General features: G+C 37.1%; 1 protein-coding gene across 9 annotated transcripts in view; it reads right to left on the bottom strand.

Annotated features, from left to right (window-relative positions):
- ank3a (ankyrin 3a) overlaps nucleotides 1-25547 on the bottom strand; it is a 118302-nt gene that overhangs the window by 34064 nt on the left and 58691 nt on the right. For 6 of the 9 annotated variants that reach the window (XM_067455649.1, XM_067455648.1, XM_067455650.1 and 3 more), the window contains exons 25-36: nucleotides 24022-24145; nucleotides 17868-17970; nucleotides 13239-13348; nucleotides 12224-12256; nucleotides 10075-10299; nucleotides 9308-9462; nucleotides 8994-9205; nucleotides 8109-8316; nucleotides 6967-7063; nucleotides 3775-4003; nucleotides 3340-3465; nucleotides 249-371 (exon numbers count right to left, since the gene is read on the bottom strand). In XM_067455649.1, coding sequence (XP_067311750.1) covers nucleotides 249-371; nucleotides 3340-3465; nucleotides 3775-4003; nucleotides 6967-7063; nucleotides 8109-8316; nucleotides 8994-9205; nucleotides 9308-9462; nucleotides 10075-10299; nucleotides 12224-12256; nucleotides 13239-13348; nucleotides 17868-17970; nucleotides 24022-24145 — 1745 coding nt within the window. Of the gene's footprint in view, nucleotides 1-248; nucleotides 372-3339; nucleotides 3466-3774; nucleotides 4004-6966; nucleotides 7064-8108; nucleotides 8317-8993; nucleotides 9206-9307; nucleotides 9463-10074; nucleotides 10300-12223; nucleotides 12257-13238; nucleotides 13349-13823; nucleotides 13875-17867; nucleotides 17971-21725; nucleotides 21738-24021; nucleotides 24146-25547 lie in introns of all 9 variants that reach the window. The other 3 variants (XM_067455655.1, XM_067455657.1, XM_067455656.1) reach the window with 2 other exon arrangements.

Here is a 25547-nt window from a genome sequence, read left to right as displayed (position 1 = left end):
TATGTGAAGATGGCGTTTGAAGGAGAGGAGTAAGAGAAAAGGAGTTGAAAGATGAGAGTAAGGGAGTGGAAAAGGTAAAAAAAATGCAGATGCAAAGAGAATAAAAGAGAGCAAGACAAAAGGAAAGGCAAAATAAAGTTACAGCTAAAGCAGCAACACAAATAGCTCTATGACGATGTTTAATAGTTGAAAACTCTAGATAACAATAAAAGAGAATGTCACAGAATCATGTTTATGTTTGTTCTTACCTTCCTGTGCGTTGGCAGTGTGAAGTTAAGGTTGCATATTGCAGTCTGTGGCAGGCCTTTTGCGATTTTAGGTTCTCTGAGGAAAGATATTCTCCCACATGGCTCTAGGCCCATATCTCTGACCTAGAAAGCACATTCATGCAACTTAAAATGACACAAAAAAAAACCCTTAACTATAGAATTATAACCCCAGTCATATTAGTAGTCCAATAAAAGCTGTTTTAGTTTCTGCTGAGCTGCCTTATGGGATCTATGTTGAGATCACATGACCAGCCAATAGTAATCATTTTCTTTTATTTATCTTGGAAACACCTTGTTATAGGACACTTTTGTTCATGGAATAAATTATTCATGGCTGACTGTGAATACATCATTTTTTTAGTGGCACTGGTAACCATAAACGTTTGTGTGGTGATGCCTCCACACTGCTAAGAATCAATATCATGTCCAAGACAATTATTGTTATATCTGCCAGTGCAACACACAATATATATACACTACATGCACCTTACATTTTTAAAATCCAGATTTAACTGTATAGATGATTTACTAGAACATACTGAATATCATTAAACAATGATCATATTATCATCTTTACAGTTTTTCCCAATCGACTCAAACACACCCAATCGTTGGCAAAACTCTTTAATATCCACTGCATAACGAAGCACAGCTACAAATACACAAATACATTAATGAAAACCCAGCAGATAAAAGTTCAGAGCCAAGTGAAATCATTCCATGTGCAATTGAAAAATTGACAAATTACTTTGATCGATGAGTTTTGTTTGTTGTGTTTGGAAACATTATATATACATGTTTGCTATTTTTGTAAAATCAGCAGAAAGAGCTGCAAATGTTTTTTTTCCTGATGTATTCAAATTTTGGTTGGCTTTGTGAACTGTTGTGAACATATTTTAGAATCTTGTAATAATAATAATAATAATAATTTGTTACATTTATATAGAGCTTTTCTAGGCACTCAAAGCGCTTACATACATAAGGGGGGAATCTCCTCAACAACCACCAATGTGCAGCATTCAACTGGATGATGCAACGGCAACCATATCGCACCAGAATGCCCACCACACACCAGCTGATTGGTGGAGAGGAGAGGAGTGATATGCCAATCAGGATATGGGGCCGAGTAGGAGGCCAATGGGCAAATTTGGCCAGGATGCTGTGGTTACACCTACTCTTTAACGAAGGACATCACAACCTCAGTTTAACATCTCATCCGAAGGACGGTGCTTGTTACAGTATAATGTCCCCATCACTATACTGGCGTGTTAGGACCTACACAGACCGCAGGGTGAGCGCCCCCTGCTGGCCTCACTAACACTTGTATCATACCTGCAAACTGACAAGTGGTGAAAAAGGTGACATGTTTCCGAATTAAATACTTTTAGCAGGATCCGGGGCATTTGCTTTAAGTAAAAAACATTTACACTATAGCGCTGGGCATTGTCACATATTTCACAATTTGATTTGATATTAATTAACTTCAGGCCTAGTGTAGAGTACATAGCATATTGTATGTACTGTACAATGTATGGGGGGGGGGGGGTAAATATATTGATTCTGAAGCAATATTCTCATCAGTGTTCTATCAGCTTTTACATAGGCCTACTTAAATCTGCATATTTATGATATTTACCATAGGGTGTTATTTCATTTTGTAAAGGCTAGTTTTTTTAATCTTATTAATTGTATGCATCAACTTTCATGTTAAATTCTTACATTTGATTAATAAATTCAGTTACAATAAGACATTATAGCGCTGTTACCAATCAAATTAATTAATTTAAACAGCAAAAATACAACTGCAAAAAATAATGTTATGAGATTTATGTTCTAAATGTTTGAATATACAAATAAAAATATTCAATGATAATTTTAAACATGAAAATAAACCACCAGTAGGTGGCAGCAGGTGACCGTCTTAATGAGTGAGTCATTGAGTCGTTCATTTAAATGATTCATTCAAAACACTGAATCATTCAGTACAAAACACCGTACTGAGTGTTGCTTTGGAACTATTTTCATCTGTGAAATCATGGGTGAAATAGAACAAAAAAAGGTGTTTGAGTCTAAAATGTAAGTAACTTAATATTAATTAGACTACACAATTAATGGTACACAATTCACGGTTGCAATGTATTTGCAATTGAAAGAATGTTCAGCAAAACAGCTCCCTAACTCGACTTCATATCATACAATATAAATAAATAATAATTAAAAACAACAACTCAGTTTTACCCCAGTATGTTTCTTCTTTGAGTTTATATCACTGCTCATTTGTTTTGATTTCTCCACAAATGTCTCTCACAAAGAGACAGGCAGCACAAGCCTCAACCCGACTTTGTTACCAGAGATACACTCGACTATATTAATCGCTGTTTATATTGAATGTAATAATAAAATTAAAAATTCTGAATCATTCTCGCATTTCTGGTTATTTTCATTATTTATTTGTCCGGTCGGGAAAGTAAATCCCTCTTTCAATTGTCCCAGACAAAGATTAATGTCGAGGCCTTACAGACAGCCCTGTGTTCATTGATCATTTATTTTCGTGCTGTAAAGCGAAGGTGATTGGTTCATGTCATGCGCGCTGCGCTGCCGTTTGCTTGAACTGAGGGCTACAGTGATCTTTGAATGTCATGCTCATAGACAGTTAAAAAAATAGGTCGCGCCACAGATTAGACTTAGAGCACCAAAAAAAGGTCACGACAGCTCGAGAGATGACAATACAGTCTATAGGAAAAGAGCGCATTCGCAATTATTATTGTAAAGTTAACAATGCGTTCAAAATAACAACCCCCACCCCCCCCAACTCATCGGATCTACATGATTCACAGCCGTAAAGCGACTAGTTTGCAGGTATGTTGTATACAATGTTTTGAGAGAATTATGCATATGATTTGTATGAAATGAACAAAAACATACAATTTGTTTAGGACAATTATAAAGTGTTTAGATGGCAGTGTTAATTATTTTCAAAGCAGTGTTCTGAGTTTGGAGAAATGTGTCAAATCGATAGAGAAAACTAATAGGTAGAAGAATTATATGAATGAGCTACTGTCTCTCAAACCTTGATGTTGAATGGGAGTCGGTTCTCTTTGAAGGCATAGAAGTTGAAGACGAGTTGCTGGCCACTCTTTGCCATTGGAGAGATGTTACCATAGCATTCTACATGAATGGGCTTACCCTCCAGAATCTGACAACAACAAAAAAACAAGGGACAGATTATAAGAAGTTGTTCATTTATGTCTCTATAGTGTCAATGAATTATCAGAAAAGTGGTAATGGTTTTTGTTTTTTTATAGGTGAATGACAGAGGAATACAATTTTGTGAGAATTTTTTTGCAATGGATTTTCCTGTGTGTGTATATACATGAATATTCACAAACTCATGACTCACTGTTTCCAGTGAAACAGTGTTCATCATTAATTATTTATGTGAACGTGTATAGTTTGTATGTGCTTGCTTGTGTTCAGGCTTAGAGTGCGAGTTATAGTTACACACCTCAATGTCTTTGCTTCTTGCCACCTCCTCAAAGTTCTCCTGCTGTTCCAGAGTTTTGTCGACTTTGTCATCAGTCATGCAGAAGCAGCGCAAGCGGGACTCTAGAGGGTCGATCATTTTTGCAAACACCACAAATTTGGCCAAGTACGGAACACAGATCAGCTCTCTGTACAGCTGAGACGCTAAACCCACCGTCTCACCGATCTGCTGACAGTCTGCCAACCAAAATCTACAGAAAAGAGAGGGGGAAAAATCCCTTATAATACGTAAAATCCATCCCAATTCTTCACATTTTCCCAATTCTTTTACAGTAATTTTACTGCTACAACTCCCCTTGATAAAGAATTTTGTTTACATAATATACGTCTCAGAAACAAAATCTATAGTCAGCTTTTTGATACAAACAATAATTGATGTAAACACCAGTGGTGCTCAGCAGGTTGGTCAAAATCAAGGGCAACACATCTATTCTGATAAGCTCATAGACAAAAAAAATGCAGATAATACGAAAATAGAAGCATGCATATTTAGTATAAAAAACAAATATGCTTATCAAAAGGCAGGACAAAACATATCCCATATTTATGTCAAAGGCTGTGTGTACCAATCAATAATAAACTAGCTAGTTAAAATGGTAAGATCCCAAAATGAAAATCCAAAACATTCCAAAAATATGTAATGTAAAATATAAAATACAACCCAAGCTACGTTAAATTCAGGCTTACTGGTAATACCATATGCAAGTATAAACATGGTTTAACTTTGAATATATCTAGGCTTATGCAGTTTAATCATTTCAATATTTGATTTTAAGAACATTTTTGTTTGGAGCTGACACTCACAAACCGGTGATTTATAATTTAGAGAAATTTTGAGCACAAAGATAAGCAGATCCCTCACACTATGTATATAAAAGGTATCTGTTCTTTAAAGGGAACATATTATGCAATTTTTTGTCTAAGTCTGAGTCTGAGCTGTCCAACGAATGTGTCTGTGAAGTTTAAGATCAAAAATACCCCACAGATCATTTATTATACCATGTTGCAAAATTCCCATTTTTGAGTGTAAGGAAGAGGGTGAAAGCTACAGCACGTGCCTCGGCTACTCTGCCAAAAACTAAAATACCCATTTGGTTTTGGTCATGGTCATGGTCATGGTCACGCTCACGTGACATTACAGTTCATTAGAGCTGCACAATTAAACTTTTATAGCGATTCTGCTATATCTTTAATGCCTGTTTCGCATCACAAGTGCTTGGGGTGTATGAACGTGTTTTGCCACTTCCCATGTTAACGCATGACGGGTGTCCCCTGGCACAAAGTAGGCAGAGCAGAGCGAGCATTTCTATTCCGCTGCGCTCAAAACAGTCGCTCTGTTCCAGTGGACATGCACCTTGAGAGGGTCGGCAGTCGCGCCTCTGATGAGAACGCTCTCATTCATTGATATGGGCAGTGACAAAACGTTGCTCGCGCTCCGCTGACGCCTGTGATGTGAAACGGTTTAAAACAAAGACTTTGGTTAACCTTTGAAAGGACGTTTCATCGTCACACAGCAACATTCAAATCTGTGTTTGCGCTGCACCTGATCCAGAGAGCGGAGATGTCATATGTACATTATGAAGCAGCTTCACAAACAGTCTTTTCAACCACGCATTATCACACAGAAAGCTAGAAGTCTTAAACTAAGTTGCACTTAAACTGTACACAATGTTATGCCAAACAAAGTTAACATAAACACAGTTTATGTTGGTTATGTCTGTGAACGTTAAAAGCAAGTAAAGAAATCACGTGTATATTAGATCTGTGCAATTAGTGAAAGCAGCGTAAAATACATATAGTTCCTACTGCTATATACAGTATGCTGTTAATATAAATCAAACACCAAAAGAAAAACAGAAAATCACTCACTACTCTTGACTTTAGCAGCTTTAATAAGAATACATTTCTTATTTGAATGCTGGGGCCTTTTGCACAAAGCTGGTTTCAGTTGTTACCCAGGTAAGTTTGAGATTAGTTTGAGCAAACTCTGGTTTTTCAGACTCAAGAAGATGGATTGGTTTTTGCGGTGTTTATCACCATGGTAACTTACACTGCACGGCTAACCTGCTTTGGAGCAGGTTTTATTCTGGGTTAGAAATCACAAACCCAAACTGGACCAATCAGCTACAAGTAAAGACACAATAAAGCCACACCCCCAGCAGTTTATAATGAAAAAACTTTTGGTGCTAATTATTTATTATATTTATATTATATGAATTATAATCACTTTGAATTTATATAATATGTTCATAAAAATATTATTTTAATTGACAAGTAGCCAAATAGTAATATAAATATAATGCATGCATTCATAATTCTTTTAAACAACGTGTGTTCATTTGAGCTCTTTGTGATAATTATAAGGCATATTTCTTTGATTCACATCATGCATTGATATAGTCAGATAATCTTTAAGCTGCCTTCTCAAGCTCTCGCTGCAGCAGCAGTGTTTATTTCTGCCTTGTAAACACATTTCATTTCATAGTAATTTGCTAAATGATCTCTCAATCTTCAGAAGAGAAGTCAATCACACAGACACTGTGATTGGTTGTTTGCCGCACGTGTCACTTTCAGGTGCACGCGCTTCAGAGTTAATCGCTAACTCTGGATTAAGCCTGAGTTGACAGAGAAAGTTTATACCAAGCTTTGAGAAACGGTTAAACTTGATCTAAACCAGGCCGGATTTATCTGGATTTGTCAACTCTTAACCTACTCTGAAACTCTGAGTTTGTTCAGCAAGCTTCAAGCAACAGGCCTCTGGTGTTAATTGCTCTGGTGAGTTGATAAACATGGCGGCCTGTGTACAGCTCGCACAGGGTGGGGTCTATGCTAATAGGGCAGATTCTGTCAGAAGTCATGGGTGGAGGCTAGGCATTTGTGACATCACAAAAGCTAGAATCTGCAAACAGCCTGTTCTGAGACTGCTTATGATTCATGAGGATTAAAAAAGAGGAGTGTGTGGATTTTTACACTTTCCAGGCAACAGTCTGCAGTCATATTTGAGTTCAATAAGCAGCTGACTTTGCAGATGTGCAGATGAACATGATTAGAATGATTTAATTTAATCTAGGGCAGAAACCCTCCACTGTCTCCCACTCTAAAGCACATGATTTGAATCAGCATGTGATGTATTCCAACATCAGCTGAGACTCACCTGGCAGAAACATTTGTGGTGAAGGAAACACAGTCTGTGACAAAGGAGAGAGGAGTGGTCCCAGTGATGTCTTCCCACTGTGCAGGGGATGTTCCACCTAAAAAGATGCAACACTTTTAAACACTGGTCTCGGGAATCATTACAGAGCCTGTGATATCTTATAAAAATATGTTGTTAGGTATGATACAGTAATGTATTTTTACATTAAGATTTATTGGTCTGTTTTATTCTAAATTTGATGTCACTTGCAAATACTTGCTTTATCTAATGTATCTGCTCTATTAACTCTATACAACAAAGCAAACCAAAATGTTGAATTTACATTCAGACGGGGAATATCAAAGCAATGTTCATTTGTTGTTGCACATTCATTAAAGCAGCACTATGTCCTTTTTCCGCCCGCTAGAGTGCGCCTATTCAGAGCAAAGGCGTAGTTTGACTACGCCAAGTTTGAGCGCAAGAATCTTGGGACATGTGGTCTACACCTCACAGCCGGTGGAAAAAGAATCGGCCTAGGACTCGGGCAGAAATCATGTTCAAGGATGCGATTATTAACGTTACTGTAGTATGAAGCAGAGCAGGACTGAGTATTAAGGGAGCTGAGCAAGGCAGCTGGAGAGATTGTTGCCGAACACACGGCTTGCGAGCAACGCAACTTTTATTATGATGGGGGACAGTCGTGGGCGCAATTTCCTCTTTTCCGGTCATGAGTAAGAGGTAACGCAGCTCTGTTTATCATATTAGATACATTTAAGTGTGTTTAAAATTGTTATGACGTTACTCTAAGCGTTCGCTCAGGGGCTGCTATGACACAGAGGGTAATGCAGATATGACACAATTGACAGGCGACTCCCTTAGATGTCCCGGCTCCTTGGTTAAAATAGCAATTTTCTCACAATCTATAAATAGTTGAAAGCATTTGGGATATTTTAAGTACTCATCTGAACAAAATATATTACTCTGGTTTTTGGATATTTTACTGCAAAAATACTACATAGATGGCCTTTAAGCCATCATGATTAATTTATATTTCTGCTCTCAAATGAAATAATCTCTGAAGTATTTAAGTATTAAAATCAAAACATTTAAACTATTAACATTTTCATTTAAAACACACACATAAACTTTCACTATTCACATGCCTGTGATGCTACAGAGCAGTCTAAGGCAAGGTGCAGGTTCTCCTTTGCGTCCATTAGCAACAGCCTCTTTGGATCTGGGTGGCACAGGGATTGTCATGGTGATGGGCTTGTGGAATTTCCTCCTTCTGGGCTCCACAGTAACAATCGGACTGAAGGACGCACGGTTGCCAGTGATGATCCACACCATGTCCTCTGGCACTGGCTGTGCCTGAGAGAGAAACAGATGGAGAGAAAAGCAGTATTAAGAATAGGAGAAAACACAAAAGAGCATCTATATGGAGAACATCTACAGTGTGCAAATTTACATCAGATATAAACAACAAATACACTTCATACATGCTGTGTTTGTTGTTCATATCTGACGGAAATTTTTCATAGGCACTCAAGATCACTCTAGGCATAATCAACTAACTTTGTGTGTGTGTGTGTGAGCGAGAGAGCGAGAGAGAGAGAGAGAGAGAGAGAGAGAGAGAGAGAGAGAGAGAGAGAGAGAGAGAGAGAGAGAGAGAGAGAGAGAGAGAGAGAGAGATACCAGAGCTCTTTGAGATGACAAGACAGGCTAGTTTTATGTAAACTGTTAAAATGACTTTCTCTGAAAATTCATTCAGCTGATTTTGACTGATTTGTTTAAAAATAACTTTTTCAGACGAAAAACAAAAGCACTCACAAACCAAACATTGTCATAGCTTATAGGTGAGTTTTAATCTACACAAGCTCTACAATATCAATATATAGCTTATTAAATATTTTAAAACTGATAACCAACATAAATGTATATTTACTATACAAATATCCTTTTCCAGTTTCTGAAAACAATATGACCCTGGAAAAATTAAGCTTGACCGGACATAATTTGACAAAAACCATCTTGCTAAGCACTTATACCTGTAGTCCAACACGAATCTTCTTTGTAAGAGCTCCCTGGGGAAAGGCAGCCCTCACCATAGGAACCGCCTCACTACTCAGGACTCCGCCCTCAGGTCCCATGTGATCGCTTTCTTGCTTGATACGTGACACCACCGCAAAGTACTGTGGGAAATCTTTTGTGATGATGCGGCAGATACGTTTTTTCTCCAGCTCTGCTGGACTGTCCATCTCTGTAATCGCATATGAAAATCAAAAATAAAGAAAATCATGAGATTAAATGAAAGCTCTCCCAGTAGAGTAGTTTTAGTTGTCATCGGCTGTTTGTACATTACCCTCATCCATGCCATTGAGGATCGAGGTGAGCTCTGACATTTTGCAGTCATAATGATGTTCTTTCCAAGACTCTCCGTTATCACTACGTAGAACAATCAGCTCTCTCTCCTTCCCCCGCATAGAGCCGAAATGAGGAATTTCTACTATCACAGGCCTGAAAATGAAGAGAAGACAATAAGGGGGTATATTCACTAAACAGATTGTCCAACACATCCTTTTAGAAGTCCAATACATTCACTACAACCAAGCATTCAAAACCGCACTGTGTATTTATATAATTTTTAACCTCAAATAGAACGCTATATCCAACAGCCTGGAAGGCGCTTCCCTTCCAGTTAGGATGGTCAATATACACGCTCTGGCATTGTGTACATGTAAAGACATCACTTTCCGGTATACACGATCTGGCGTAGTTTACGTCAATGCCAGAAGTTAATTTCATACATGATGCCAGAGCGTGTATATTGACCTTCCTTACCGGAATTGTTAAGAATTGGTACCCATTCACATGCATTATATTACTGGCACACAGCAAAGTTTGGAGTTAAAAATCTTCATTTGTGTTCTACTGAAGAACCAAAGACACCTACATGTTGGATAAAATGGGGGTAAGCAGATACTCATCAAATAAGCAGACTAAGCAGATACTCATCAAATTTAAATTGTTAGGTGAATTATCCCTTTAAGCCAAGATTATGTTTTTTATGATTTATATGCTTTTACTGTGAAACCTTTCTATTTTTAGCCACCTCTGAGGAACTCTTACCCCAAAAACTGTGCCCCAGATGGCCCCATCTCCACCAGTCTGCTCACAAGACCCTCCCCCTCCACCATAGGGGGTGGGTATGCCAGGCGGTGGCGCTTTGCTAGGCGGCAGGTGATTCGTGTTGGTGCTGGACATTTCCTGGGAGGAATGATTATACGCATACCATCATGACGACTTCCTCTCATCGACCCACCCCGAGCGTCCACCATGAAACTCACTAGGAACCTGTAAGAAAAGAATGAAGGAATAATGAAAGAGAGAGAGGGAAGGAAATGAAGATAGAAAGAGGGACACCACGCTAAAACCACTACACAGACACGAACGAGTGAGAGACGATTCCCATGCTGTGATCACTGTACACCCAACACACGTGGTGAGAAAGAGAGGGAGGGAGAAGGGAAAGGTCTAAGCAGAAACAAAAAGAGGGAGAAACAGTAAGCGAGAACAGACCATTACAGCGAGAGAGATAGAGACAGAGGAAAAACAATTAAAAAGAGTGACAGTGCTTCAAGCTGTTAAACCTGGCAGCATTTAATCCCTCATACAACAGCAGCAGAGACACTTGGAAGAAACACAAGGGATTCCTTGAATAATGACTTACCAAATATTACCACAGTCACTGTACTCATGACTCAGAGTCAAATGCTACCCCGTTTACAGCCAAGATCAGTTCTTTCGAAGCAGAGTTCAGTGATCAACAGTGTGACCAGAAGCACCTCCACAAGTGGACAGAAAACCCTGTTAATGTGAGCTGAATGCAGTTGTGTGTTTGTTACATGTACATGAGATCCTAAAACTGTTCACGATGTCTGGGCAATGTAGCTTAAATTTTTCAACCTACTGATGATACACAAATACCGTTCAAAATTTTGAGGTCTCTTTTTGAATTCTTATGTTCTCTATGTTCCTAAGGCTGCATTTATTTTATCAAAAATACAGTAAAAACTGAACCATTGTGAAATATTATTACAAATTAAATTAATGGTTTTCTATTTGATATATTATAACATTAAACATTTTTATTTAAAAAAGTAATTCTTGTGATGGCAAAGCTGATTTTTCATCATCATCATCATTACTCCAGTCTTCAGTGTCACATGATCCTTCAGAAATCATGTTTTGGTGCTCAAGAAATATTTCTTATTATTATCAATGCTAAAAACAGTTGTGCTACTTAATATTTTTGTGAAACCCGTGATACATGAATTAATTTATACATGAATCGACTTTAATTATGTATAATTTTGGGATTTGATTGATTTAATTCATCCTTCTTAAATAAAGGTATCTAGAAAAGAGTTGAAAAACTTTTGAACGGTAGTGTATCCTGATTCATCTGATCTAAAATGGCTTATGTCTTAAGCCATTTTATGTGTGTGGTTTTTTTATGTGTCTTATGTGTTTGTTCGTTTGTTTGTTTTTATCAGAGGAACCATTTTGGAACATCCACTGATTCCAATTCAAAATGTTTAATGTAATTGTAAGCTTGATGAAGGCATGTTTTTCACATTATTTTCAATAAATAAATAATAACAAATCTCATGGAAGAAGGATATTAATCAGTTCCTGTTATATGGTTCAATATAACAATAAATAATAAAACAAACTGCTTACATTTTATAAAAAAACATACATTTAATAATAAGAATAAGAATTCCAGGAACAATACTGAATGATGATGTAAATTAGAGTAAACTTTTTTTGGTTTGTTTTTGAATTAGAGTAAACTTTAAATGAGAGACACAATTAACCGTGCTACCGTCATTGTGAAATTCACAATTCCTATTTTATTTTGTCAGCAAACTGATCACAAATACGCTGTTAATTTCAATATATTGCCCATTCCTACTGAAAAAAAAGTGAAGAACATGACAAAAATCTCCCTTTCATCACTAATTTTCTAATGTGCTGATGAGTGATCTGCAATTTCTTTCAAAAATGTGCTGAAGCTGCTGATCTCTGAATGTATGTGAGGTCCATTTTCCAAAGACCAGCTATACACGCACAGTGTGGAAAAGCGCTCAAACAGATGAGGAGATAAAATGGGGAATAAAACACCGGAGAACAGGAAAGAGATACAGATGAAATAGAGGGAAAAGACAGGACAGAAAGCTATAGAAAGATTGATGTCACCGGACTCAGTTTTCACCTGGAGTCATACTGAGGAAGCGGGGAGGAAGGGCTGCAAAAGGAAAAATTAACGAAAAGAAAAAAAAGAACAGAAAGCAGGAGGTAAAAATAAACAACATTCATTATTATAGTTGTCATGGTCAAACAGCTTACATACAAAAAAGCAAGGCATGAAGCTGATGTCAAAAAATCAGATCTTATGTGCAATGCAGCAAAAAGTGTGTGTGGAGGTGGGGGTACCTAAAGAAAAAAATAAGGTGTGAACAACTCAATGAAGCCAATGAAAAGCGTTTTGCATGCTTGCCCAAAACAGTATCATGTTTGATGATTGGCTGGATTAAATCAACTTCCACCAATCATAAATAGTATAATTATAATAAGCTAATGATATGCTCAATCCCCCCTTGAAATAGGTGGTTAAAAGTAGGAAGTCAAGTTTTAGCATCAAAATTATTGGCAATACTAACAGAATTACCACTATTGGAAATGATCTTTAATTTCTCATCATTTAAAGAAACTGTAAAATAAGGGGGTGCTGAGCACTGCCAATCAAAAGTTAAAGATAAATAAAAAAGTAATAAACAAATTCATTCACTCAGCAAGGATGCATTTATAATGTTACAAACTATTTCTCTTTCAAATAATTATTGTTCTTTTGATTTCTCTGTACATTCTGTACATTTGTACAAATATGCAGAAAAAATATGTATTACAGTTTTCACAAAAACAAAATATTAAGCAGCACAAGGATAATATGGTGATGAAGAATGGATTAATTGCTGCTAAAAACTCATTTTAAATTATAATATTTCAATATAAAGCATATTTCCCAATATTACTGTTTTTACTGAATTTTTAATCAAATAAATGCAGCCTTGATGAGAATAAGAAACTTCTTGTAAAACTATTCTAAAATCTTACACCGACCCAAACTTTTGAAGAGTATAAGCATAATATATAATGTCGTGGCTACTAATGTGTTTGCATCCTTTAAATTCATGTTAAACAATGTAAACACAAAAATATAATCTTACCCAGAGTGCACGGGACTGCACACAGTGTTGTGTGAGTGGTCAACTGTGTCAGGAGTCCAACTGTACCGCCGCATACACTCGCTGTTGTATTCACGAGTCACTGCAAGGTGCTGTAAACATCCAGATAATAATACACACTTAAGGGTCAGGAAAGTTGCTTAGCATTTAAAAGGAGTATGCAGGGTGTTAAAAAAATATCAGAAATTATATGATGCAATTCAATTATGAGATTTTTTTATTTTATTGCTTAGTTATCTACAAAATCCTAAGATGCCTTGTAAAAGCACTGTCAAGATGAAGTTAAGAAAACACATTGATGCATCTGGATGAAACACGGCCTCAAACAGGACACTCAATAAAAATACAAAAAATCTGAAAACACAATGAGTGAAAGACAATGAAATAAACACTGACAGGGCTGCATATGGGGGTGGAGCTTGTATATATAAACAAACAATAACACACAAATGCCAATGAGCAAATAACGGAGAGAAAATAACAGTTGTGTTTGGATTTTTGTGTAATGAAGAAAGGGAAAAAAATGGCGAATGATGATCTAACATGGTAACGATTAGTAACCTGTACCTTATTTTGAGGGTCCACCAAGTAGGAAATATCTTTAAATACACTCTGAAGCTTTAAAAGAAAAACACACATATATGCATGTTTACGCTAATTGCTGTAAAGTAGAGGAGGGTGATCCTTGCTCTGCCAAACAAATTCTTTCTCTGATGTTGTTCAAAACCTAGTGATCTGTCTACCTAATCGAACCTGAATGATGTCCAAAAAGTTGTCAAGGTAGGCAGCTCATTCGCTTTTTGAACACAACATCTGACACTGAAGCAAAAATAAAAACACTTTAGTATGCAGTATTGCACTCTCTCGCTTGCACTCTCAAGGAACATGGCTGTATGAATATAACCTCATAACACTAATGCTTAGTTAAGGCTAATGGATGTCACATAATCAATCCAACTCAATCTTAATCAAACAAATTCAGTGAACTAAAACTCTATTTTTGTATTCTTTATGAAATTAAGTTATTTCAAGGGTCTGGTGTGAATATTTGCTCATGAAAATGGAAAGATCAACAGAACTCCGAACAGGAAAACACATCATGGAAAAGCTTGACAGAGTCCAAGTCTAACTCTCTCTCTCACTTTGTCTTTCTCCCAGTGTCTAGCCATCTGTTTATAGATAGATTGAGGTCAAGCATTTTGATTTCTAAATGTGCCTTTAAACAAACTCAAAACTGAAAGTCTCAAGTCTAAGATACTATTAAAAGGCAAATTTGCAAATAAGAATGTAGCACTGGACAGAAGAGTGTGTTTGTATCAGTGTGGTTGGGGACCGGGCTTTCACAAACCCCCATGGGACACAATACAAATATTCCAGGGCATTTTGCTGTGATGTGGAAATTCCTGAGAAAGAATGCCATACAATAAATTAAATCAAAAATAGAGCTATATTAAGTGTCTATAACTATGATGTAATAACATTTAAAATAAGCATTTGATACCAATGCACTTATTGTGTGCATGTTATTCATTGTACTTTTATTTTAAAATCACAGCTGTAATTAATTTCTGTAATAACATCTATAATTACAGTGTTGACCCTTCCCTTGCACCGTAACCCACCCTTAAACCTTTAATGTTCATCAAACAACAAAAGACAAGGAAATCCCTCACTGCTCTTGACTTAATACATTTTGTAACTTTAATAATGATTCAACTTTATTTAATTTATACAGTGAAGATTATATGCAATGGTATTTTACATTTGATTATATTATTCAACTTCTGCTGATGACTGTGAAATGCCTGAAAAACCTGAAAAGCACAGTTTATTTTATTTGTATATTTTATTATACAAGAATTTCTTTATTATATTTACAATATAGTAAGTAAGACTTTTAGTTTATTACTATTTGTTATAAATTAGTGCTGTCACGAATGTTTATTTTGGTAATCTTATTTTGATGATTGATTAAGTAATCTGATATTTTTTGTGGTAAAAAAAAAAATAGACCTAAGCAAAGACCTAAGCCTTTAAAATGACTTAAAACACATGTATAATAACAATGAGGCAAATAGTATTTGGATCAAATAAAGTATAAAATACAAGTAATTGTAAGATTTTATAGAGCAACATTTAAAATATTCTAAACAATCATCTTACGCACATTATGTATTATAAAAAATGCCTGTTGAGGGCACCAATGGCCTGGTGTTGTTACCAGTGGCGGCTGGTGATATATTTTTTTGGGGGGGCGCGGGGCTTTTTTTTTGGAGGGGGGGGGGGGGGGGGGATTTACGTATATTTAAGAATAATTGCGTATATTTAAGTATAATTATGTTAATTTAAGTATAATTTACTTATAAATTATACATAATAATAATAATAATAAGTATATAAGTATATATAAGTATAATTACTTATAAATTATTTTACTTATTTATAAATCAAATAGGTAAAATAAATACAAAGCAGTACCAAGAAGCATGTTGACTAAATTCAAGCATTAAAGAGAAAACAGTGTCTGCACTTTTTATCTTTTTACATATTTATTTCCCATATATAATTGAACAAGGAAAGGAAAAAACAAAAGTAGCAACAACAAACTGGCATGTTGACTACTTGAACATAAATTTTGCTCTCCTTTCTTTCTGGCCAGTAAATTTCTCAATTACTCTCTGATTAAAGTCAGTCATCTCAGTGACAAGTCTCTTTTCCATGGAGAGCAATGCAAGTGCATTCAGCCTCTCCTGGGTCATGGTGTTTCTGAGAAAAGTTTTTATTCTTTTCAAGGTCGAAAAACACCTCTCACTCACTTTGAAATAAGAGACAGTGAAAGCAAAAAAAGGGCAATGCTACCGTCACATCCAGTCAGCCACCTCCTTTTCTCATAACGAGAGCAGGTGAAGCTCCGAGTGTAGCTTCGTCCTCTGTCACTGGACTGCTGCTGAATTTGTAAATCGGGCTGGTCCGGTCCGAGATCCTTAATTCTTATTTTTTCTTCCAGCGAACGCCTTGTGAAAGGATTTTTTTGTAAATCAATCACAGAATTTAGTTTGACTGCTGCCATCTCTACGAATGTTTAGGCGGGCGGGGTCGGAGTGACGTTGTCACCAACGCTCTCTCGCAGTAGTGGCCAAGAGCGTAACATTGAATGACAGTTGACGAGAACCAATCAGATTGGATCAAAAAACATGTATGCAATTCTGATTCGCCAGGGACGCAGCGACCTGCGCCCGGAGGAGAATCTTTAAGAAACCAATTAGAGACCAGCTTCAGGTCACATGCTGCCCGACGATTTATGGACTGAGATAGACATCCATTTGTCCGGCGTCCCTCGCCCATGAAACCGCATGAAACATTAAAAAACATATAAAATAGTTTTTTTTATTAAATGCTGAGGCTCTTAATTACCCACTCATACATCATATGAGTAAACTATTTTATTTTTATTTCATTTTTATATAATTTTTGTATACATGTGTATTTCTGGAATTGTGATGGGGGCGGCGCCCCAGCGCCCTCTATTGACAAGCCGCCACTGGTTGTTACACTTACAGCAGATCAAATCCTTGTTTAAAGGTATGTAAGAATGACAGATAGTGGTTAAAATGGGTACTGCACTCCAAATTCAATATATTGTTTGCCCCGCCCACTCCGCCTCAGACTCCACACTCACGCGGTTTGCCAATTTCAAGACACTCAATAGGAACGAGCGCAATTGTCAATGGAGTACAAGGAGACACTTGATGAGTTGATTTATTGATTTATGAGTTGATATTGCGTTTTGGGTGTTGAAGCTTTTTAGGTTGGGTAGAAATTATTTTACGATCTCCTACCCAGTTTGTTTGCTAGCTTCCATGACTGCATACGCTGTGTTTTCCGCCAAATGGCAACCTGTGGTGTTGAAATACTTTTGGGTAAAATGGCAGCATGCGGTATCGCCCAGACAAAAACAAAATTCCAACACGGAACGCACATTTCTAAGTAAAATAACTGGCTGTAGCATTGTTGATGACTGTAGCAATGAGTTTCCTAAATATCTGTAAAAAATATGATGGTACTTTTTTGCTTTAGTACAATCAAAAACTTTTGAACAATATTTAATATCTGTCCATTATACAATCTAAATGCTACAGACACTTTTCTTAAACATTGACCAGTTGACGTTTCTATAAGAATATGTGGACACTAAAACATACAATTCAGAGCGAGGATTTAAACTTTTAATATGAACAACAGTTTGCGTATTTAGAAACATATTGATGTATTGAATTCTACTGGCAACGGTTTATAAACGATTTAACAATTTGTTATAATGATATAATTAAACATGCAAGGCATAAATATATATGTTTTTAATTGAATCACAGCCTTTGTGAATTCCCAACAGCATTATAAAAAAAATGTTCTTCACCATCTTTGATGTATTCATCACAATCTAGCATTCTAAGCATTGTATGATTGCATTTACTACTAAGGATGCTTCCTTAGAATTTGGCAAAAGGAAAAATTTTGAAATTCTTATTCCTTCCTGCTTTCTGAAAGTATGACGCAGAGCGAAAAAGTGAAATCCACAAGCAACAGATATAAAGAGAGCGGGATTCTTACCGTGTCTTTGGTAGGCGCCAGCATCTCTTCAATCATCATGCTGTCTCGAGCGAAGGAGCTTCTGTTGAGAGTGTTGGACCTCTCTGAGCTGAAGGAGCGCAGACTTGAGTATGTAAGAAGTTCAAATATGTACATACGCACCAGCAGATACACACAAACATAAAGCAAAAGACACAAACAGGGACGAACAAACATAAACACAAAACAAAAACACAAAAGTTACAACATGCAACATCCAGGGAGAACAAAATCAAACCCTTCACGGAAGAGAGGAGAGAAAGGGATGTCTAATGGACAGAGAGGAGGAAGTAAGATGAGAAGAGAAGTTGAATGGGCAGTAGGGATGCTCATAATTAACTTGTTGCACATTTTCATTTTGATAATCTGTTAATAATTCACGTGAAATGTATTGGCCTATTTATTCCTTTAATACATACTTTTATTCTGTTCCCTTTCGAATGGAAACTCACACAGCGTCTGAACAAGGCACTATGAGGAATGCCTCAGCTTGACTGGTGTGTGAAGTCTAAATGCGTGTCTAAATGCGACAATTGTATTGGCCGGCGACAGCCTATGACATCACCAGTACGAACATAAGAATAAAGGGGTGCCTGAGGAACACGTCATCCTTTTCATCTTCAGGAACCCTTCTTTTAGGGCATTTTCACACCTATAGATAGTTTGTTTTGTTTTCCGAAACAGGAACTTCATGTTACAATGTTGCATTTTTTCTTGGTTCGTTTCGAACCTTTCAAAGAACCTTTCAATTTCACACCTCAAGCGAACAGTCCCAGAGTTTGTTTGCAATCGGGCAGAGAGCACGAGTCATGGTCACGTATGCCTAAACTTAGCATCCTTTCTCTTCTGAGGGATAGTAGTCAGCATTTGAACAAGTTCGTCTCTCGAGGAAGTTACTAAGAGCACTGCAGCGATGCAATTCGTAGTATGCAATATTGACAAAAAAATGATATCTCAATATCTTTTGAGATTTTATCGATAATGATAATTAGACAATATTTTGCTGAGTGTGTTTATTGTGGCGTGGGCAGCTGACTCCCAAAGCTTTTGATATTCTTCATATTATGTGTGGTTGCCAGTTTAAAGCAGTGACAGAAATCTAACTAAGATTAGATTTAGTTGATCTTTAGTTATCTTTATCCCTATATTTAGTTGATACTGATTTCATTTGAACTTGGACTAAATTTAAATCTCTTTGTTAACCTTTTTAAGCTTTAAAGTGGTAGTTGCATGGCTGTCAATAGAGGGACAGAAATCACTCATATTTCATAAAAAATATCTTCATTTGTGTTCAGAAGTTGAACGAAAGTCTTACAGATTTGGAACAACATGAGGGTAAGTAATTAATGACAGAATTTTAATTTTTGGGTGAACTAATACTTTAAAGGTTTAATTATCAGTTAACGAGCATTGGTTAATGGTCAAGAGAAAATATGAAATTAACATAACTAATGGGGAACATTACTTTATATTCAAATGTTTTAAATCAAATACACAATCGTTTTAAAGGTTTGGGGTCAATAAGATTTTCTAATTATGTTTTTGAAAGTCTCTTAAGCTCACCATGGCTGCAGTCTTGTATGGATGCAGTTTGATCAAAAATACTTGCCTGGGAAAACTCAGACAACTTCCGGCAAATTTAGATTTGCTCTGCAAGAAGTCTGGCAAAGACCCCATTCAAGCCCATTTCTAAACTATCGAAATCGCGGCACCAATCAGAAATGTTGGGGCGGGCTTTACACGATGATGGAACATTACTCGTTCAAATCAGCTATTGCGTCTGTTTTAAACTCTTCCTTTTCTTTTCGTTAAAACCCGAGCAAAGAACAACACTCGGCTACCAGATGTGGATTGCACCGGCTACTTTGATGAGGAGGATGGGGAGTGTGATCATGTGCTAACACTCAAAGCAGCTCTGGATCTGGCCTTTCTGTGCTTATTTCCTCACACCAGATCTGGTAATCATGTAAAAATTGTAAATAAATAATTAGCGTAACTATGCTAGCGTCTGAAAATGTTCCAACACATCTGAAATGGCTGAATATGAATAAAGTTTGTGAGACATAATTTTCCAAAGACTCCAAAGATTTTCAAAATATTGCAAATCGCGTTGTAATTGCAATACAAATGCCTTACAAGAGGGGGCAAATGCGATCAGAGCTTATATTGTGAAATATTACAAATTAAAATAAAATGTATTACAGTAATGGCAAACCTACTATTATTCAGTCTTCAGTGTCACATGATCCTTCAGAAATCATTTTAATATGCAGATTTAAAATAGTAGAACATTTTTTTTCAGCATTTATTGATAAATAGAATAACTTCTTTCTAAAGAAATATCAAACTGACCATGAACTTTTGAACTGTGGAGTATTTTTAAATGAACAGAGGTCTTACGCTTTGTATGCTAGCTCTAGTTAAAATTAACTTCTTTTTTTTTTACAATCCACTAGGAGCAGTTATAGCAAGCACCACAAATCAACTGACAATTTGAGCGATTGTGTGTGCATGTGTGCACCCTTCTGCAGTGCTCTTAGAAATGCCTGGGTTGGTTGCACAGTGTGTGTATGAGAGATTGAAAATTCTGCAGCAATCAGCAGGATTTAAAGGCACAGCACTGTAGCGTGCACAGCAGAACTGTACACGAGGGCGTGTTTACGGAAGAAACTGTTGGTTTGTGTGCTAGTCTTTGAATGAATGGGTTTACAACTTACTTTCCGTCTCTTCCTCTCACACGTCAGTTTCATTCGTCCTGATCTGCATAGTTTTTATGGTTCTGTAGCATTACGGCAGCTGTATCGCCCTTTTCTGCAGTACACACTCTCGTTTCCCTCCTCTGCATTAACTTATAGCTTTTTCTTTATAGCTTTCTTCATTTACATTGCACTTTCTCTCTCTAATTATCTCACTCTGAACACAGACAGTATTTAACAAGGCGGCTGCACTGTGGCTTTGTGTATCCTTTGCATGTGAAACAGCATACAATGAAATAAGAGGAATATTTGTCCTAAGCAGTCATATAGGGTCTCTTACCTAATGTTCTGCGATCAAATGTGTGAGCTTGGATGACCTATTCTCTCTATGTTTCTCTATCAAATGCACACTAGTGATAACCAAACATGCTTAGAAAACCATATCTATTCTTAATTTTGCAATAAAATTGACCCATGCTCAATGTTGTGAGTAATGGCCAATTAAATGTGCCGTCAGCCATGTGACAGAGTGATTGGCTTCAATTGCTGACTGATCAGCTTGAAGCTTTTGTCCCTGGATGTTACATAGAGAAGCACAACTGAAACAACAGCAAAACACAACATATATGAACACAGTCCATGCCACACTGAACAAAAACTCATAAAGCAACCAAACTATAAAAGTTAGCACACTAATCATTAATATTTCAGACATCAATAACATTTAAAACAACATTTCACAACACACAACTACTGCCCGCTTTTCCTTTTATTGAAACACTCACATATTTTCCATTTATAAACTGCCTACTAAAGTGTTAGATGGCTTTTGTATGACCGATAAGAAGTGTGTTCGGCTTCGGAGCCGGATAGAACAAATCAAACGTCCACACAAGAAGAGTTCAGAGACCTGAACTCCAGTTGAGATACGTGAATTTGTTTTATCAGGCCGAGGAGCTCAGGCCTCAGTGTATGAAAGGGATGAGACTCCACAGAAACGCACTGCACCAGATGACACGGAGGAGCGAGGCATGATGGGAGTTGTAGTATGTATGGAAAGGGGCAGTGACAGAAACGACAGCTACAGAGAGAGAAGGCAAAAGACACAGAGAGAGAAAGGCAGAGGGAAAGATATCACTCTTACCTTATCCTGGGGCTAGAAAAAGTGAGAGAAGCGAAGAAAGAGAAAAGAGTAAAATGTACTGGACGTGGCAAAGCAGTGAGAGTTAAGCATGGCACTGAGGCTCTGCCACCGCATGTGTTGTGCTCCTAGACAGGACTGGGTGCGTGTATGGCAAAAAATAGCAGTAGCCCTATCTAAGAGCAAACAATGCCAGGCTGATGTTAACAAAAACAAAAGAGGCAGAAAATATGAATCTCTGTAGAGTAGAATATCATTGATGACATTTAGAAACATCAAACTAACAAACCAAATAGCAATAAGCATTTGTAATGCAATCAAAACTCATTTCTCAAACATGAAAACGTACGTCTTACCTTGGCTAAGCAGCTGGGATAGTATTTTGCAAACTAAATAATCATATCAGTAATATATACCGCTAATTTGACTCCCATTTGACTATTTAATGCCTTGTGTCACTATCCAAATACAGCAAACCATAGAGCAAATGCTTCCATCTGAGCTACACGAGTTCTGAGAACAAAACTGAAATGATCAATTCAATCAATCCATCATAACTAAAGGTGATAAGAGACTGAAGGTCTGTATCCATCACATCACACCTGAACGTGTTCACACAAACAGTCCCGCACTTTCCAGGCTTTGTCACTCAGCGTTCCCTTCCCTGTGATGATGTCATTGCTTTCAGTCATTTATTCCATGTCCTCGAATGATATAACCCCTGGCACACAAAAGCCAGCCAATCAGAACTAAACGTCCTGTTCAACAAGAGAAAATTAGGCTGCATTGTGCCACATAATTCTTACATGACAGGACTGGTACCTTTTCATCCTAGTGTCTCTCTCACCTACATGTATCATCCATCTGCAATGATAAACTGCAGACTCCCAAGATGACAAAACACCACAGATGTTTTTTGCATACTATATAGTTTCGGACGCAGCTTCAGTGTTTTGAATAGGTTTAAACTGTACCCAGAGATTGCTTTTTTTCTGCTGGACAGGTAAGGCATTTGAATGGTTTATTGGGTAGATAATGCTAGTTAGATAACGCTAATACACACTAAATGCAGTCATGCAATGTTGATGTTGTTAACATTAACAATTTGAGAACAAAGTATAACAATAATAATCATTTGCACGGTTTAATGTAATGAGGCAACTTTGCAATCATTAGATTTAATCACCATTATATTTAATGTAGAACTCTTTTTTTAGTCAGTACAAAACAAGTTAGGCATGTTATTTAGCCTACTTGTTCAGATGGCATTTTCCAGTGAAAATTATTATTCTGGTCATACTTCCAAGGCGTAGTACTTGTAATTCTGAAGTACAGTATCCACACCAGTGTGACTTCCTACACATATTCCTCAAAACATTAGATTCAGATAGCCGTGAGATGGTGACAAAGAGGCAAAACACATACGGACTGAAGTTTTAAGTATCCTCTATACTTTCTTAAAGCTGAAATAGAACTTGCTGCAATAGTCATCTTTACAAATCTATTTTTCATTGTATATCTCTAATTAATCTGATAATATTTTCACGAATACTGTGAAATACCAATGTGACTGTTTTTTACAACAACCGGGAACTTTTTTGTCTTTTGTTTTCATGTTTGATAAAATCATAAAATTATTAAAAATTCAGGGAAATTTGCCCAGCAGTAGAACATGCTAAAATTTTGCCTAAAGTGGGATAATAGCATATTACTGTATATAGTCTGTTCCAAAATATTAAATACTGTAAAGATTATTGTCTGCATTGAAAGTACAACAGGTGTTTTTCTGTTTCTATTTGCATAATTTCTCATCATTTTATTGCCATCTAAAAACACTTGTGTCATGCACACTTTAACTTGAATGGCACATGGTGAGTTGAATAGTTTCCTGAGAACCAAAGTTCCAGTGTGTTTATTTCCAGTAAACAACCGGATATGAAGACTGACATCGCTGAATGCACAGTGAATCTGACCGAGATTTGGCTTTCCCTCAATATTTCCTACCATTCTTCAGTTCTTGAAGCATGATTATTAATGCAGACTGAAAGCCAAAACACAAGTCCTGTCATTCAAACAATAAGCCCACATCTTCGACTTGGTGTTTTAGTTTGGTTACTTGCTAGCACTGTCTACATGCCTTTTATGAGAAGTCCCACTGAACTCTTCACCTCCATCTACATCTGCCATAACAACTTGCAACACAATATATTTGCCACTCATGGAGAACCATTGCAAAAGTAACAAACAGCTTCACAAAAAAGCGAGCATCCATATAAATTAAGTATACACGTGCTATTACCTGGCAGAGCGGGCTCCAATACTGAAACCCATGTACCCCTCCTGCGGCAGGGAGTCATCCCCCAACTCCCTCAGGTCCTGTGGCCGAAGATACTTCTCAGTCTCGCCAGTCATCGCATCTTCACCTGCAGGGATGAGACAGGCCTAAGGTGAGCTCACTTGAAGGTGAACGGGTAAGGTGACCCATCAGTAGCTGCGGCAATCAGTTCCACTTTGTTCTTCTAATTAAATAAAACCCAAAGCGACTTACAGTACAATTATTGCCAAGAGACAGTCCCACTAGAGCAATCCGAGGTTAAGTGTCTTGCTCGAATGCACACTGGTAATAATTTGTGGATCATCTCTTGTGACATGAACCTACCAGCCCATACAGTCTTCTTGTGTCATGCAAACATCCAGCTCGTAGCTTCTAGATTATTAATCTATGTCACATAACACCTGGGTGTTTTTTCTGTCCCACTGTGAATAACAGAAGCTTAGGTGGCAATATTTCACAAAAACATGGAGGAAGCTGTTACTGCTGCATCAGGATACGCTATAGATACTGCTATACACGTCTCTTGCTATAAAGCAAGTTTCCATAACACCCCTAAGAGTTTCTTAAACCGGATGAAATAAAATAAAAATCGCTAAAACCAGGCTATGCTGGTTTGCAGGTCTCTCACACTCAGCATGGTATATTTGCTGGGTTTAAAGGGTTGGAGCACTTATAGGCTACATGCAGGTCAAGCTGGGAGACCAGAATCAGGTAAGATCAGAAATCATCTAAACTGGCAGCATAGAAAATGTAGAAATGACAATAAAAAACTGATCAAATTAATTTCATAAGTTAAGTTTTATATGATGTGATTTATGATAGCCTATATCAGCTTTTATTGCCTATATCTAATGAAAGAAAGAAAAAGAAGGGGGGGGGGAGAAAAAAACTTTTTAACTCAGCTAAGATGGTTCGTTTTTCTGTTAAGTGTTGTTCACAGAACAGCTTTACAATCTACTTACATCCACGAACTAGTTTAGGATTGTTAGTTTGTATAACTTAGTTTGTTAATTAATTGTAACAGTATGTGTAACCGTCGAAACCAACAAAGCAGTTATATCTATAAACATAAAACTGTTAATATTGCGTGCGATAAAACGAGCAACTACTGCGTCTCAACCTCGTTGCTAATTAGATATTATCATTAACATTTAACATTCACCTCAAGGTTTTCAGACTGTCGTTATTTTACAAGATTAGGTCGCCTATGATGCACAAAATGACATCTAGGTAAGCAAAGGTTTATCAATGTTTCTTTAGCGACACAGCCAAAGACTTTTTCGTATCTCTCATAAACGCGACTTCTGCTTGTCCTCTCTCTCCGTGCTGCAGCCCCTCCCCTCCCGCTACAGAACTCCTCCGTTTCCCTAACCGGCTCGCTAATTCCTTTCTACTCCGGTACCGAATTAACGACTTAATGACAACGAACACGCATGACAAAGACTAATAGGTGACCCTGTCTAGAAATAGAAGACACGGCATTTGACGTC

The sequence above is a fragment of the Pseudorasbora parva genome, chromosome 10 (assembly GCF_024679245.1).
Source record: "Pseudorasbora parva isolate DD20220531a chromosome 10, ASM2467924v1, whole genome shotgun sequence".
Lineage (NCBI taxonomy): Eukaryota > Metazoa > Chordata > Actinopteri > Cypriniformes > Gobionidae > Pseudorasbora > Pseudorasbora parva.
This window is presented reverse-complemented; position numbering and strand designations above follow the sequence as displayed.